Here is a 16,276-nt window from a genome sequence, read left to right as displayed (position 1 = left end):
CTGTTAAAAAACATATTGACAGCATTTAGTTTGGGACAAGAGCGTTTAATTTTTCCACCCATGGAGAGCATGGCCAGAAATGGTGGAGAAACACAAATGGTGAGTAACGGCTCCCTCTCATCATCGATGGATGCTGATGGAGGGCCACCCCGTGCCTGCGGAGGTGTGGGATTGGATTCTTGCCCTGCCGTGCCGGGATTGCTCCTAGCTGGGAGCGCCCGGTTTACCCCAGGTTTTGTGATGCCCGAGATGGGGTGGGATGGTAGCAGTGACATCCTGCAGCAAAAATCTTCCCTATTTTTGTAGCAGCTAAATTGCCTGTCCTGTGCACATTGGCTTACTCCCCAAACCAAGTTTAAAATTAACCCTAACCCCGGTGCTGTGTTTAATCTCATCCCAATCCCAGACTCAAACTCTAGCCCCAACCTGAATCCCATAGTTAACTACATCGCAGGCTCAAGCCTGGCTCAAGCCCTGATCCCAGCCCCATATTTAGCCCTAACTCCAATCCCAGCCCTAACTCCAGCTCTAGCATCAATCCCAGCCCCAATCCCATTCCCTCTCTCAGCCTAATTCCACCCTAACCCCCAGGTTTTGCGCTGCCCAAGGAGGGGTGGGACGATACCAGCGACAACCCGCAGTGGAAATCTTCCCTTTATTTTGCCGCAAAACTACCCATCCTGGTGTGCGTCTGCCCAGTCCCAAACCCAAGCCTAAGCCTAATCCCAACAGCAGCCCAGTTTCAGATGTACTCACAGTCCTACATCTAATCTCATCCCAATCCCAGCCCCACAGTTAGCCCTAACTCCAATCCCAGCCCTGACACCAGCTCTAACACCAATCCCAGCCCCAATCCACGCCCCTATCCCATTCTCCCTCTTAGCCTCGATCCCAGCCCTGATCCCAGCCCTGATCCCAATCCCGATCCCATTCTCCCTTAGCCCCGATCCCAATCCTGATCCCATTCTCCCTTAGCCCCGATCCCAGCCCCGATCCCAATCCCGATCCTATTCTCCCTTAGCCCCGATCCCATTCTCCCTTAGCCCGATCCCAATCCCGATCCCATTCTGCCTTAGCCCCGATCCCAGCCCCGATCCCATTCTCCCTTAGCCCCGATCCCAATCCTGATCCCATTCTCCCTTAGCCCTGATCCCAGCTCCGATCCCAATCCCGATCCCATTCTCCCTTACCCCCGATCCCAGCCCCGATCCCATTCTCCTTTAGACTCTATCCCAATCCCAATCCCGATCCCATTCTCCCTTAGCCCTGATCCCAATCCCGATCCCAGCCCCAATCCCATTCTCCCTCTTAGCCCCAATACGTGCCCCGATCCCATTCTCCCTTAGCCCCAATCCCTGCCCCATCCCATTGTCCTTTTTAGCCCCAATACCAGCCCAACCCCCACCCAAACCGCAGCCTTAAACTTGACCCCCAGCCCTGACCCCCAGCCCTAACCCCGACCTCACCCCAGCCAATGAGCGCCGCCGTGCCCAATTAGGGAGGCGAAGCCCCGCCCATCTCCACCTATCACCGCCCTCCTCTCTCTCCGCGCCGCCCACACCCTCTCCCGAGCGCCTCTCCTACCCCAATCGCAACCGAAGACCGCCCGCCACGCCCCGCCTCCTTTCTCCACTCCACCATTCAATTCTGCCCTCCGCGCCGCTCGCCGCGGCGATTGGCTGCCGCCGGCCGCCAGGAGGGGAGGGACCGGACCCTCCGCGCTATATAAGGCGGCGGGCGGAGCGGCCTCCCGCAGTGCCGCCTCCCGCCAGGTGACCGTCGCTACAGCCGCCGCTGCTATGGCAACCGCGCTCTGCCCGCTCCGCGCTCTCGGCTGCGCCGCGCTGCGCCCCCGCGGCCGCCGCCTGCACCTCAGCGCGCCCAGGTACGGCCCGGCCAGGGCGGGGGCCGCAGGCGGGGGCAGCAGGGCCCGCCCGGCCCCTCCACCCGGCCGCGGGATGGGTTGAGGAGGGGGCGGCCGGCCCGGACCCCCCGCACCCCCTGGGCAGGGGCCCGGCGCTGCGGTGCCGGGCTGAGCGGGGCGGCCCCCAGCGGCCATCCCGGGCGGTGCAGGCTGATGAAATCCCGCTCCCGCCTTGCGTGGGGTGCGCTGGGCTCCCCCCGCCCGGGCAGGGGGGCCCCGGCCCTGCCCGCACCCTGGGGGGGGGGGCGCGCTCTGGGGGCCGGCCCGCAGGCTCCGCGGGGCTGGAGCGGTGTGAGGGGCCGAAGCCCCCCCCAGCATCCCCCGGACGGGGCGCCCGCTGGCCTCCTCTGCCCTCCCTGCTCATCCCACCGCTTCCCTGCAGCTCCCGGGGGGCTGGTGCTGCTTCCCGCCCCCCCCAGGGCCCAGGCTGGGCACCCCAGCCCCACGGAGGGGGAAGGTTCAGGCAGGATCTGGGCATGGGGGGGTCTCCAGCTTGATGAATTCCCCTTTTCCCAGCTGGCCAGGTGCTTGGCACAATTTCTGTTACATCTAAGCAGATGGATGGGAATTCAGCTGGGAAGCTACGATAAGAACTGGGGAGCCGCCGGGCTGGGGTTTTCCCAGTTGCTGTTAAATAGGTTTCCCTGGGGTGGTTGCTCTCCGGGATGAAGTACCACTTAATTCCCAGTAAACGAGGAAAAACCTACGTATTTGAATAGGGCAGGGATTAAGAAAGCGCAAAAGATCCTCAGCATCTAAGTATCCGTGCAAAAGGCTTTCCCTTTTTTCCTTTTTCTATTCCCTCCCTGGGATGGTACCTTGCAGCTGCCCCGTGCCGGCGTGTCCGGAGCGGTTCTCACGGTGGCTCTTCCCAGTTGGCAGCTGGCCCCGGAGCTCCAGGATCAGGATGGGACCTAGAGAAGGTCAGAAGACAGCAGTGCTGGGCTCAGCGTGGGTCCTGGTATGAGAAGGTCTCTCCTTGAGGCAACTGATGGAGTTTTCCGGAGAAACTGCAGCGGTTCAGCTTCTTCCGCTGGGATGGGGTGGGGGGAGCTGGCACTCGGGCTTTCTCCTGTGGGCCAATTGTCCCCTGGATTCCTGGGGCAAGTTGAGTGGCTGGTGGAGTTGTGTTCGCGACTGCTTTGGAAATATTTGGGGAAAACATCATAAATGACAGGAACGCTGTAGGAAACAGCTTTGCCTGCTCCAGCCAAGAGGTGGGAATAACTGGGCCGGGGGCTGAGGCGCTGGTCGGACAGCCAGGTGGCATGGCAAGGCTTCAGCGCTGCGGTCAGGTCTGGAAGTGAAGCCTCTCACAAAGGCACCGGTGAATGAGAACAGTGTTGAAAGAGGTACAGTGATAACCTGGAGGGAGAAAACCGAGCGTCAGCGGTGCGGGCAGCCATGGCCTCCCAGCTCGCTGCGGGTCACGCCAGTCTTTCTATATACTGCTGCAGGGTATCCAGTTGCTTGGAATGAATTTGGCAGGGACTGGCTCATCCCGTTACTGATTTAGGCTAGAAATGCACGCGAGGAGCTGGATTGATGAACAGTCCTTCCTGCTCCAGCTGGATGTTGGAGCCTGTCGGGGGAAGGTGACACCCCGTACCCCCAGCCCAGCTTCAACAGCCTGGAGCTAGGACCGTAGCGGTGGCAGCGATTACTTGAGCAGGGGAAGGCATGAGATGGGCTTGTGCTATGCTTGATGGGCCAGCGGTCTTGCCGAGGGATTTTTAGGGGATGAGGATGTTGAGGAGCAGCGCTGGGTGTGGAAGTGTGGCACGCCATGCCTCCTGCGCCACGTCCAACCAGCCAGAATTACTCGATAGACCTCTGGTGGTGGAAGCTCCGAGTTCTACTTCATGCAAGTCCTTTTTAGCGAAGCGATCGTGCCTTCCTCAGGGATGGGTGACTGGCTTCCTAAAAATGGGAGCTAAGGCTTGAAACGCGTGCCAGGCAAACGAGAAACGCAGAGACTGTGCCCTGCAGAGAAGAACAGTGTGTATGCTTTTCTCGGGCTGCGCAAATAATTTGGGCTCTCCAGCAGTCTCATTTGCTGATCCTGGCTTTGGGCAGTAAATGAAGACTGAAATATGCTGCTTAACGTGATTTGCATAAAAGTGCAATAAGCTTGTAAGAGCTCCAGTAAAAGAGCCTTTTCCACCCTGGCGTGTGGTTGCATCTTTTTTTTTTTTTCCTGGTCTGCGTTGCACAGAGTTTGGATTTGATGGTCCTCATGATGCTGACCGGTAACACTTGATCTGTTGCAGAAACGACGCGGTGGTGATTTCTGGCAAGAAGCTGGCCCGGCAGATCAGGCAGGAAGCCCGTCACGAGGTCGAGCAGTGGGTAGCGGCCGGAAACAAGAGACCCCACCTCAGTGTCGTTCTTGTCGGTGAAAACCCAGCGAGTCACTCCTACGTACTGAACAAAACCAAAGCAGCTGCCGATGTTGGTATGTCTTTGTGCTCCGCTCCAGGAAAGCGCAGCGAGTGGCTGGTTTATCTTCCCTGAGTTAGGAGTCCTCCGTGCCGGGGGAAGCTGGCTGGGATGCATCTGTCTGGCAGCTTCTCACCTCAGCTGCGTGGCAGTTCATGTTTGCCGCGGCGTTTTGGCTGCCTTCATCGCTGCGCTGGGGTTGTAGTTCACAGATGTGGCTGACACGTGCTTTGTGCCATTTGAACCCTTCAGGGCAAACATCAAGCTCTGTAGTTGGCATTTTCAGGCTTCCTAGGGCCAGGTACAGCACAGACAGGGCTCTGATTTCCTTTTTCCTCGACTGCCTGAGATGGAGCCATCATTCAGCCACCTCCGACTTCTGCCAGCCTTGCAAGCCGAGGTCCTGCTTGGTGTTCAGCCAAGTATGCTTCTGGAGGAAATGTGCTGAAAGGGGTTAGGGGCAATAAATGGTTTAATTTTCCTCCAGTTCTGTGCTCCTGATGCCTTATTTTTTTCTATTTTTTTTTTTTTTGGCTGACATCCCCTTCTTTCTGTGTCAGGAAGGGACCGCAGGATGGGCAGTTGCATCTTCATTGTAGCATGCCGTGGTTGGCTTTCTCTAAGCCCTCCCTGCATGCAGAGGGTCTTGGCATTCAAATAGGTCATTAGACCGATGCTAATGGTCCTGAACCATCACTCGCAAGACTTGCGAGGGTCTCCTGCCTGGGAGGTGCTCGTTGTTACACAAAACACACAATCCTTGGTGTGTGCCTGTCAGATCTGGTAGAGCAATGAAACAGGACAGCTTAAATCCGCACGGATTAAGGAAACTGCTGTCCCGCTTGCGCAGATGTGGCTCTAACGCGGCGCTTTCGATGGTTGCGCAGGAATCAGCAGTGAAACCATCCTCAGGCCGGCCTCTATCACTGAAGAGGAGCTCCTGGATCTGATCAGCAAACTCAATAACGATGCCAATGTGGATGCCCTGCTGGTACAGCTTCCTTTACCCGGTGAGTAGCTAGATTTCCATCCGTTTCACTTGTACGTAAACTTTCTGTGGGTTTGTATGTGCCAGAGGGGAGGAGCAGCACAGGGGCTGTCCTGTGACACCAGAGGTGGCATCCTGCCACCATGCAACTTGAGGATGATGCAGCTACTCCATCACCCAGCTGCCTGTGGGAGTTAAGTTGCTGGAGGGGTGGGTCACCGAAATCTATTCTTGTGTGGAGAGTATCAGCTTCCAGAGCTAGAGGATTGAACTGGGTTGTGACACTTGAAGCTGCCTAAAAATACCCTCTCGGCATTAGCAACGTGGTCCCAAAGCAGTTCCAGTCCCCTTTTGCTGGGAGCTGTTGGCCTTGACCTTGCTTAGACGTCTTGAGTAGCTTGAAGCCTCCAAACTCCGCACGGGGCTGGTGCAGCAGGTCGGGGCTCTGGCTGACTGCAGAGATCAGGGGTTTTTTTGGCTGATCCTTGGGGTTAAAGCTCTCTGCTCTCCTCCAGAACATATCGATGAGCGCAGGATTTGCAACGCTGTGACTCCAGACAAAGATGTTGATGGCTTTCACGTGATCAACGTGGGGCGCATGTGCCTTGACCAGGACTCCATGCTGCCAGCCACCCCGTGGGGAGTGTGGGAGATCATTAAGAGAACAGGTAAGCTGCTGCAGTGTTTGGCTGCTGTCTGGCGTAACCCCAGCTCGTGTCTGTTTGAAGAGATCCCCATCTTGGCCTCTGCAGGCATCCCGACGCTGGGGAAGAACGTGGTGGTGGCTGGCAGGTCGAAGAACGTGGGCATGCCCATCGCCATGTTGCTGCATACGGACGGCAGGCACGAGCGGCCGGGAGGTAGGAGCTTGGTGGTCTCGGAGCCTGGGCAGATGCAGAAGGAAACCCTCTGCCTGTCCTGCTGGCCTCTTCAGGCTCCTACAGCCGTCCTGGGAGCGCCTCGGGAACTCTGGCCCACCCCGTGGGCTCAGGTCAAGGTTGAGGAGTTAACTCCACGCTTTAAGTCTGTCTTGTAGCATTTTGGAGCCTTGTTCAGTGAGTCCTTGTCCTTTTCCGTACCAGATCGCCTCCTCTGACTCCGTGGGCTGCTCCCTGGGGTTTGTCATCGGGCTCTGATAAATACATGGGTGGTCCAGAGCGGGGAAGACTTGGAGAAGCGGCTCGGTTTGGGTAATAAATGTGAGTTAAAAAGCTCCGCCTCCCCCTCTTGTAGGTGATGCCACAGTCACAATATCCCACCGCTACACTCCCAAGGAGCAGCTGAAGCAACACACGATCCGCGCTGATATTGTGGTAGCGGCAGCAGGTAGGACCCGGCTCCGATCGCGTGGGCAAGGCGCTGGCGTGGTGTTTGCGTGGGGCAATCCTTGCGCGTAGGAGGCAATGCCGCTGGCATCAAATGCCCTGGTGCCTTATCTAAAGCAGCTCTGGTGGCTGACAAGACCTGCTGTAGGTGAGGGCTTGGGATGGTGGGCGAGGGGCTGTTTGAGCCAGGCAGTTTATCCTGCAGTTAAGCATCAGAGCCACAGACTTGCCCTTCCTAGCAAAGGAAACCTTTGAAATGTAAAATAACATCTGGCAGGAGGGCTGGCTGTGCCAGCGGGCACCGGGTTGGATCTGGAGAACAGCTATAGACAGGCCCCGTTGTGCACGCAGACAGCTCTGTATTTATGTGAGGAGGAGGAGAAAAAAAAAAAGCCATCTGCTTACCTAGAGGTGGTCACAATGCTGGGGGACAGCTGCAGTGCCATCCTCGGGTCACTCGGAGGTGTAATCCTCTCCAGGTTGTATCCTTGGCACGGAGGTAGATCATAGTTAGAGGTGCTGAGCTGACTTGGGGTGTCTGTCTGGCAGCAGAAGCAGGGTGTGAGCCTGTGTGGCGGGAGAAGAGAAAATTGGGTTGGAAATTGGGTGTGAAGAGACAAGGGGCTGGAAGGATTAGAAGCGGTGGTGAAGGTGACAGCGCGCGTGATGACGGCAGAAGTGCTGCTGGTGGGTCAGATGAGTTGCCAAAGGTGGTGGGCAGAGCAGAGGAAGGCTTGCATGAAAGGGTTAACTAAGGGGGAGGGGGGGAAGGAGTTCCTCCCTGGGTCAACTGAGGCCACAGGATCTGGCAGAACCAGACAAACACACCCCACCCTGGGAGGGGGGCTCAGCCACCACAAGCTGCTGCTCCCCCTCCCCCTCTCCCTGCCCTGCTGGGGGTTTTACAGCCCCTGGGTGAAGCCAGGGCCTCTGCCGAGCTGGCTCGTGGTGGTCTTGGATGGGTTGTGGTGGTCTCAGACGCTGCTCCAGCTCGCTGACATAGCATGGGTGCAAAAATGTTGCTGGAGCTGCGTGAACAACCGCAGACTTGAAATGCGGTAAAGTTCCAGCTTGGAGAGGATGCTGCGGTCCCAGCAGCTCCCTGGGGGTGGATTCCAGTTCTTTACACTGGGGGGTGATTGGTAAACCACTCTGACTTGCTGGATTGTACCATGGTGGGTAGGTCTGCGTTCCATAGGGTCACTTAGGAAAGACCCTCAAGCTCGAGTCCAACTGTTCTGTGGGGCAGGAAGGCCCAGGTGGGTGGAAACACAACGTGGGGGCCGGGGGGGGTGGGGTGGGGGGCTGTTCTGCACCGCCCTGAGCGTCTGGTGCTGTTTTCTTGCAGGCATACCCAACCTGATCACAGCTGACATGATCAAAGAAGGAGCTGCGGTGATTGACGTGGGAATAACGAGAGTGCAGGATCCTGTCACCGCCAAGCTGCGGCTGGTCGGGGATGTGGATTTTGAAGGTACGGGAAGGCTCCGCGCCCGGCTTCTGTAGCAGGAAACATCCAGATGTGCTGAGAAAGGGGGGAGGAGGCCCCGGTTCGTGCAGCTGAGCAGGTGTGGACTTTTGCTTGTGTTCTCTTGCTTGGTGCATCAATATTGTACCGTATGCAAGGGTGCAGCCTCCTCCCTGTAGTATGCCATGAGGAAGCTGTGTGCTGCCAGGCAGAGGAGACTCATCCTGAGCCGAAGCGGTGAGGTGGCTTTGCCTCGTAGCTCCAGTCCATTGCTCGTACCGCTGCTTTTAAATAAAAACAGGCAAAACTTACCTTCTGGCTTGCTACTCCCTGGCCTTGCTCACCGCTCCGCTGCAGCGATGCCCAGATGGGCTGTTGGGGGGGGCTCTGCGCTGCTGGGTGCCTGGTGGAAGACACCAGAACCTCCTCCTGGAAGAAAGAGAGAGGGTGCATGTTCACATCGTTAGTGTTTATTGAGGCTGCCCTCAAGGGTGGGCGTGAAGACCACATCTAGTCTTGGGTTTGGCACTTCTGTTCTAGAAATCCAGGTGCTGGAGCTTGCTTTTAGCTTTTCCCCCAGCTCAGGCTTTGCAGTTCGGCACGCTCAGTAGCGGGGGTGGATGGACTTGGGTGTGCTCCGTCCTGCCCTGGCTAACGAGGTGGGGAAAACAGTCCACCTTGGGAATCTACTCTTCCTTAGCTGGCAATCCCGAAGGAATTGGAGCCAAGTTAGATTGGTTGTGGCTTCTTCCTAGCCAGCCAGCTTGGTAAGCGATGGAAAGAGGACTCGGATGCTGAACTTGAGCTTTCCCTCCCGCAGGGGTGAAGAAGAAAGCCAGCTACATCACTCCGGTCCCTGGGGGAGTTGGGCCCATGACGGTTGCCATGCTGATGAAGAACACCATCATTGCTGCCAAGAAGGTCTTGAAACCCAAAGAGCTGCAAGCATTAACTGCTTAACGTGGGACTCTTTAGCACTGAAAACAACATTCCAAACAGATTCCCAAACAGGCCGATAGAAAATGCAATATTTCTATTTATTGTATGGGAAGTGGAATTGCCTATTCTGAAGTCACAGGTATTTATGGGAAGCTGAAGCATGTGCACATTAGTTGTACTAACGTGTAAGCACCTACACTCCTGGCCTACTCGTGCTAGCAAAGCTGCTTTTCGTTTAAGCTGGCTCTTCTCGGCCGCCTGCCCTTGCAGGGACGAGGCAGCAGTTGGGATCCTGGTCCTGGGAGCTCCGCGTGGCGTTGGCGATCCCAGCAGTGCAAAAGCAATGGCCCTTGTGGTTCTCAGCAATGCTCAGTCTGCCCGCACTGCTTGCGTTTGACTCGTGCCGCAGTCCTCTAGTCAGTGCTGGCTGTTTGGTTTGAGTTAAGCTCTTCTCTAGAAGTTACTTGAGGGAGAAAGAAAAAAAAAAAAAAAAAAAGCCATATGTCTCTTCTCAGCCTGTGTGAGGTTCTGGGCAGTGACAGATCTGTTACGTGTTCTGGTGTGCAGCTAAGCCTTTTGGGGTTGGTTTTTTTGCTATTTGGATGGTAACTTTTTTAAAAGCCTTTTTTCCTAACCAAAGAACAAGAGGGGAGGGCTGTTGGTGTCTGTGCTGGGTACAAGGGAGGGTTCCTGGACTGTATTGTAAAGCGTGCAAGTATGTAGTGAATAATGCAGGCTAACTCTAAATAAAGGATGAAAAGACACACAAAACCCAACCCTGCTTGCATTCTAAAATTATTACTAAGTCTTTTGCTTCTCCTAGAAAAGGAGAGCTGCCCCAGCACTTGTTTATTAAAGCCCTGGCTGTGTGAGCTCCCTTTTGCCCCCGCAGCGCAGGGTTAGGTCTGGCTTTCTCCCCAGGCTCAGCCAGGAGCTGAGCATCAGCATCTTCATCATCTCACTGTCACGCCTGAACAAAACCTCACCAGCTTCCTGACTGTTTCCTAGCTCCATTCATCTGACAAGAAACTCATTAGAGGACTAAGTTTATATCTGTGAGCTCTAATTATCCACTGAACATTAACCTTACCTGAAGGTTGCAATGCCTTGGGCAGGATGGAAGAACTTAAGACCCCAGTGTTGTTTGTGGGCAGCGAGGCGAGTCCTTCCTCTCCACATATTCCCGGGAAAGGCTTGTTGTGATGCTAAAGGGCTGTTGCTTATAAAAAGACTGAACACATGGGCAGGAAAGCTGAGGTTTGAGGACTCTGCACCAGAAACACACTAAGAGCTGAGACTCATTGAAACAAGGTTTATTGGGTTGTATCACCGATAAATACAAAATGGTTAAAGTGGTACCGCAATGGAGGTGGCAAATCTGAGATGCTCCACTGTTTTCAGATACAAAAAAAAAAAAGTATAAACCACGTGTGAACCTTGCAAAATGGACAAATTTAGTCAAAACAAGCTGGATGCTAGAGTGGCTTCAGCTCTGCTCTATGAAACATCAACCCAGAGTCCGCAAAGCCTTTCTGGGGGTGTTGCGCAGTAGAGCTGATGTACTGGATAAAGCAAATTAACCTGTTTGATTAAAATCATAAGCCTACCTGTACCACGCTTCAGCTACCACACAGGAGATTGGTACAAAATGCTACAAAACAGACACGATGCGTTTGAGTTGAAATAGTTCTTAATGTTAACGTCAAGCTACGTGGCTCTCGCTTAAGTGGGGACGGGAGTTAATACTGCGTTAATCTCACCCCGTTTCCCCAGGAGGTGTACCTGAACCAGAAAAAAAAATCAGCGATAAATAGGAAATTGCCTTCAAGTCTTTGTTGGACTCGACTATTTACAGAGAACTGGGATCTGTCCCATGCCAAGGTTCAGACCAGTTGCAATATTTAACTGGTGTCCCAGAAACCCCCCCGTACAGCAGGTAGACGGCTTCTGCTCGGGGGAAGGGTTTTGAGCTCTGTGAGGTTTGAAAAAGAGAGGAAAGAATAAGGAATCCATCTATGAGGGTTTCAAATGGAGAAGAATTAAAGAATCTCCATCTAGCAAATATAAGTAAAAAGCTTGTGGAAGGGAAAAAACCAAAACATTTTAAAGGCCCCGGCACTGCTGGAAAAACAGGTGGTGAGAGCTGGGCAGCACCAAGCCCAGCTGGGTGCCGGCGTTGGCTCCCAACCCGCTCCCTTCCCTTCCCTTCCCGGCGGAGCCGGAGGCAGCGGCGGTGGGAAGAGCCCTCTGGGGAGCCGGGATGCTGATGGAGACCTGAGCGGGAGCTGCTGGGGGCGAGCCTGAGAGCCGGGGTGGGTACGTGGCGGGGGGCAAGCTCTGCCCTCCCCGTGAGGAGCCACCACGGGCGAGTAATGAGGGTTGAGGAGCTAAAGTGGGAGCAAAGCCCTTCGTCGGGGGCTGGGCAGGCAGAGGGGGCTCCTCCAGCATCTGGGGGGAGAGAGGGGGCTGGTGCCGACCCCAGGGCCAGCGGTGGTGCTGGGAGAGCTGCGGGTGAGGACATGGCGATGGGCGACCGAACGGCTTTGCTGCAGCCATCGTTCCCATTTCCCAGTGGAAACCGTGCCCCGCTGCCTGCGGAAACCATTCCCGATTCCCTGGGGAAACCATTCCCGATTCCCTGCGGAAGCCCAGGTCCCGTTCCCCGCCCTGCCCGCCCTCTGCAGCCCAGCTCTGGTTGCCCTCAAGCAGCAACAACCTTAAAGCCGAGCTTCCCTTCCCAGGGCATCAGCTCCTCTGCATCCCTGCCGTCCCTCCTCATCCTCTCGTACGCACCCCTCGGGGCAGCAGAGCCGGGTCCCGCCCCCCCCCGGCCACCGGCGGGTCCCTCCTGCATCCCTGCCGCCACGCCTGGGATGCTGCTGCCAAAAGGGCCCCCGGTTGCCGTGGCTCGGGACCACCACCACAAATCCCTTCAGAAAACAAGACTCCCCAAGAGCCACGTTGCCATTCCAGGGACTGGGAAGCAAGGATGCGCACTCCCCCTTCCTTCTCAGCCACGCAAACCCCCTCCCCAACCCAACCCCCCCCTAAAAACATCGCCCCGACACAGTCCCCCCTCCCCATCCCTGCTGCTCCCGCAGCCCCGACCACCTCCAGCTTCTCCACCCAGCAGCAGCTCTGGGGCTCGTGGGGGCCAAAATCGCCAATTTCACCTTTTCAGCCCCATTTTGCCACCAGCCCAGCAGAAAGGGAGGAAATTCAACAACGCGTTTGACTCGTGACACTAAAAACTACCCGAGCAACAGACTCCTGGGGCCACCGGTCTCCTCCGCCTCACATACGAAAATAAACCCAATTTGCTTTATATATATATATGAATATCTAAATATCGATATATATATATAAACGGCAGAGGAAGCTCTGCGCAGGACTATAGCGTGGTCTCACTGCCCATGTCCCGAGGTGGTTTCTCAGTGTCGGTGTCCTCGTAGTCCGACTCCATCTCGATCTTCACCTGGGGCACGGCGCAGAGGGGGTTTCGGGAGTAGTTAAATGCGGGAGACGATGGGCACGAAATCTTCAGGTGAAGCGTAATACTGAGGAGGAGGAAGAGATGGGGAAGTGAGTAGCCAGGCATGGGCACCTGCATCCCAAAACCATCCCAAAACCACGCCAGCAACCCCAGCAACAGGCTCCGGATGATGCCACCGCCAGTAAAAATTCATAAATCTATGATATTTTGCCTTTGCTATGTACAATCCATGGGATTCGCTGCTGCAGGTGGAGAAGAATCCCAAGCTTTCAGGATTCAGATGTACATCCCAACCCTAAAAATCCCTGTGGCTGTTGCCCGGCGGTGTTTTTATCGCTTTAAACCCTCTTGCACCTAACCACGCTCTGATGACCCGATAGCCGGGGCCAGCAAACAACCCCCCCCCCAAACAGAGAGGGATGCTGCCAAAATACACTCAGATATTTCAGCCCTGCCCAAGGATGATGGGAACTGGCTCGAGCGAGCGATGCTCAGCCGGGAGCATCAGCTGGTGACCCTGAGAAATGTCTCCCAACACGTGCCCTGGGGATGGGGGAGCCTGTTCGGTGTCGTTTACCTGCGATCCAGGTCTGAACCGTTTGGGGAGGTATCAGAACGCAAAGCTCCAGGTGGAGGACCTCTTTCCTGGGGGGACACGGAGGTGAGATGCTTCCCGGGTGAGGAAGGAGACCCCCCCCCCAAAAAATCCATTCATGCCCTCCCCTCCAACCTGCCACCGGGTCCAGCATCCTCCAGGCAGCGGGAGGAGAGAAGCTCCTGGGAAATGCTGATTTTGGGGGTGATGATAGAAAATGAAAGGCCCTACCAGCCCCTGCTAGCTGCAGCTTGAGGACAGAATCAATGAATTATCACGTTAAAGCTTGTTGGCGTCATGATGCAACCTGGTGCCAAGCTGGAACAAACTCACCCGGGTTTATTTTGCATTTTTTTTTGGTCGTGGCTGGCTTTGCACCAGCTCATGTATGATGCTTCAGGCAGGCTGAACCAAACCGAACCCAGCTGCTCTTTTGCAGCCAGGATACCGCTGCCACAAGCTCAAAACCTTCCCAAATATCAATATTTTTTAAAAATCACCATCAGTATCAGCTTAGGGGGGGGACTCAGGAGAGTCCTGGCTTCCCAGCCACCTGGGATACCCAATTATTAGCAGTGCTGAGCCCGCTGCATCCTCTCAAACCTGCTTTAAATGCAGCAGACCCTCCTCCCCGCTTGGCTTGGGCAGGATGGATCCAGGCTGCGTCTTTCAGCGGGGTTAGTGCCGTGGGGGGTCGAGCGGATCCCGTCACGGGGGGGTTAGGAAGCGGTAGGGAATGCAAGAGAGGCTCCTGAGCTTTTTACTTACGGCTGAGGCAATGGGGACCCCCGTTTCGGGGCTGCGATGGCAGGGGCTCCATGGGGATCTTAATGACTGAGGGAGGTGGGAACTGGAGAAGAAAGTGGGGAAATTCGGTGAAGGCAGCGCCTCGGTGGGCTCCAAGACCACCTGGAGCACTCAAAGGGACCCAAAACCTCCAGGGTGGGTGCGTGAGGAGGAGGAGGAGGGTTTGCCTTCCTCTTCCCAAATGAACTCTCAGCCCTTCTGGCTCTGCAGCAGGGGGTTGCACAGGTTAACGATGCTTTGCCACGGTACAATGGGTGCTGCACCCTCAGCCATGGGATTTTCGCTCTTCTCCTTAATAATTTCTTTTTTTTGGTTCACAATTTGCCAGCTTTCAGGACAGGTGGGACATTCCCTGGCGCCTCCAGCTGGCCCCAGCCGTCACTTAAAGCCCCTCAATCAGCCTGTCCCATAAATGCAGTGAAACACCGCCACGAACCAAATGGGATCTTCATCCCAACGATCCAACTTCATCAAACGATCTTCATCCCAAACCCACCGACCTGGAGGTTTAGGTGGGATCTTTCCCTCCCCAGCCGGTCCGGATGCCCCCGCCGTCCATGGGAGCCCCACCCCCCACCCTGCATCCACCTCTTCCCTTCTTTGCCTCTCGGCACGCTGGTGCAGATCGTCTGCCTGGCCGTCCTCTGGATCCTCAAATCCACTGTGGCTGCCATCATCTTCCCCGTCATGGTGAGGCCACCCCCCTGCAGCCTCGTTTAAGATGATTTTTTTGAGATTTAAGGGAATTTTGGCTTGGTCCAGAGATGCAAGAGCCGGATCTGCAAGAGCATCTTTCCTCAGGAGACACGGGGACCACCACGGGACCAAGCCAAAATTCCCTTAAATCTCCAAAAAAATCATCTAAACGAGGCTGCAGGGGGGTGGCCTCACCATGACGGGGAAGATGATGGCAGCCACAGTGGATTTGAGGATCCAGAGGACGGCCAGGCAGACGATCTGCACCAGCGTGAAGAGGTGGATGCGGCGCAGCGGCACGTGCCGGAGGAAGACGTAGTCGGGCTGGTGCTTGGCCGGCATGAGGAAGAGCTTGCAGCGGTCCCAGAACTGCGGTGGGATGAAGGCTGGCGTTAGCCTTCGGCCTCATTCCCCAGGCTCCCGGGATGCCCAGATAAACACTCTTTTACTCCCCAAAACGGGGAATTTGAGGCTTTTTGATGTTGCTCGAAGGGGGTTGGATATCTGCTGTTCCATGCAGCTGGAAATACTGGACGCATGCAAATTTGGGGGTCAAAATCCCCCTTTTTTGCCCCTGTGTAGGACCCCTTCATGGCCACTGAGGAGGAGGAGGAGGAGGAGGAGCACTTACCTGGATGCCGTTCAGCGACGCGACACCCATGTACAGAAAGACGCCGTACAGCACCGGCATGGGGATGTACTGGGGACATGGAAAAACCACAGTGCTTACCCCAAGGAAGGGGATGGGGATCAATGCTGGGGACCATGGTGGGGGTGGGAAACCCAGCGTTTCAGTCCCATGTCCCCAAACATCTGCGGGGAAGGAGCAGGGATGGAGCAACAGGAACGTTCTACCTTCAGGATAGGGGCCAGGAAGACAGAAATCCCTGTCAGCACAAAGACGATGATGCCCGTCACTCTCTGCTCCCTGGAACGATGAGAGAAGCAGGATGAGGCCGTGCCGGCTGGACCTGCTGCTACGTCTGGATTCCCCACCCCGAGGAAGAGCGCGGCCGAGCCTTCCTCACCTGACCCCCAGGAACTGGGGCTGCTCCCCTGGGGCACTGGTCTCCGTCTCCATCTTCAAGCTGTCGATGTGGGCGATGGAGATGACGGTGGCTGCCACGTACCAGGGCAGCCCCATGAAGGAGCAGACGGCCATGAGGATGCCCACCCAGAACAGATCCAGGTGGTAACCCGCTGCTTTCTGCAACACAGAGCCCAGGAGGGGGGGGGGGGTGGGGGGGTGGGGGGGCAACGCAGCTCACCATGCGGTTCCTGTAGTCACCCCAGAGCCCAGCAAGGTGGGGCTTCCCCCCGCCCCACGCACCCCCTGCAGCATCGCGCATCGCCACGGTGCGCCCTGCATCACCCCGATGCACCCCACATCACCCCGGTACACCCATCGTTGCTGCGGTGCACCCTGCATCACCCTGATGTACCCCACGTCACCCCCGATGCACCCCACGTCACCCCGGTACACCCATCGTTGCTGTGGTGCACCCTGCATCACCCTGATGTACCCCACGTCACCCCCGATGCACCCCACGTCACCTCGGTACACCCATCGTTGCTGCGGTGCACCCTGCATCACCCTGATGT

The 16,276-nt window shown here is 56.3% G+C and overlaps 2 protein-coding genes and 1 long non-coding RNA gene across 3 annotated transcripts in view; 1 reads left to right on the top strand and 2 right to left on the bottom strand.

Moving 5' to 3' along the window:
• The first annotated feature begins 1,738 nt into the window (after positions 1–1,738).
• MTHFD2 (methylenetetrahydrofolate dehydrogenase (NADP+ dependent) 2, methenyltetrahydrofolate cyclohydrolase) lies at positions 1,739–9,859 on the top strand. Its single transcript, XM_055820321.1, has 8 exons — positions 1,739–1,885; positions 4,195–4,379; positions 5,251–5,373; positions 5,867–6,019; positions 6,104–6,211; positions 6,585–6,677; positions 8,025–8,150; positions 8,965–9,859. The coding sequence occupies exons 1-8, from the start codon at positions 1,800–1,802 to the stop codon at positions 9,102–9,104; spliced, it is 1,014 nt and encodes a 337-aa protein (XP_055676296.1). The 5' UTR covers positions 1,739–1,799; the 3' UTR covers positions 9,105–9,859.
• LOC129785807 (uncharacterized) lies at positions 2,715–8,956 on the bottom strand. Its single transcript, XR_008750056.1, has 3 exons — positions 8,457–8,956; positions 7,082–7,243; positions 2,715–3,289 (listed from the first exon to the last, which is right to left on the bottom strand). It is a non-coding gene; the product is annotated as an uncharacterized LOC129785807 (long non-coding RNA).
• Positions 9,860–12,161: 2,302 nt separating the features above from the next.
• The window catches only part of SLC4A5 (solute carrier family 4 member 5), a 32,339-nt gene continuing 28,224 nt past the window's right edge, over positions 12,162–16,276 (bottom strand). Inside the window, 7 exon segments of the mRNA XM_055820421.1 lie at positions 12,162–12,640; positions 13,154–13,221; positions 13,940–14,195; positions 14,870–15,043; positions 15,306–15,374; positions 15,530–15,602; positions 15,703–15,881. Coding sequence (XP_055676396.1) covers positions 13,187–13,221; positions 13,940–14,195; positions 14,870–15,043; positions 15,306–15,374; positions 15,530–15,602; positions 15,703–15,881 — 786 coding nt within the window. The 3' untranslated portion in view covers positions 12,162–12,640; positions 13,154–13,186.

The sequence above is a fragment of the Falco peregrinus genome, chromosome 17 (genome assembly GCF_023634155.1).
Source record: "Falco peregrinus isolate bFalPer1 chromosome 17, bFalPer1.pri, whole genome shotgun sequence".
Lineage (NCBI taxonomy): Eukaryota > Metazoa > Chordata > Aves > Falconiformes > Falconidae > Falco > Falco peregrinus.
Note: the sequence above shows the minus strand (reverse complement) of the source record. Positions and strands in the feature narration are given on the sequence as shown.

Bases quoted from the DNA above. Each gene is read 5' to 3' on its own strand.
- MTHFD2 (XM_055820321.1), top strand. From the start codon at position 1,800: ATGGCAACCGCGCTCTGCCCGCTCCGCGCTCTCGGCTGCGCCGCGCTG. The intron at 6,020-6,103 runs GTAAGCTGCTGC...TGGCCTCTGCAG, and splicing joins GGAGATCATTAAGAGAACAG to GCATCCCGACGCTGGGGAAG. The intron at 8,151-8,964 runs GTACGGGAAGGC...TCCCTCCCGCAG, and splicing joins CGGGGATGTGGATTTTGAAG to GGGTGAAGAAGAAAGCCAGC.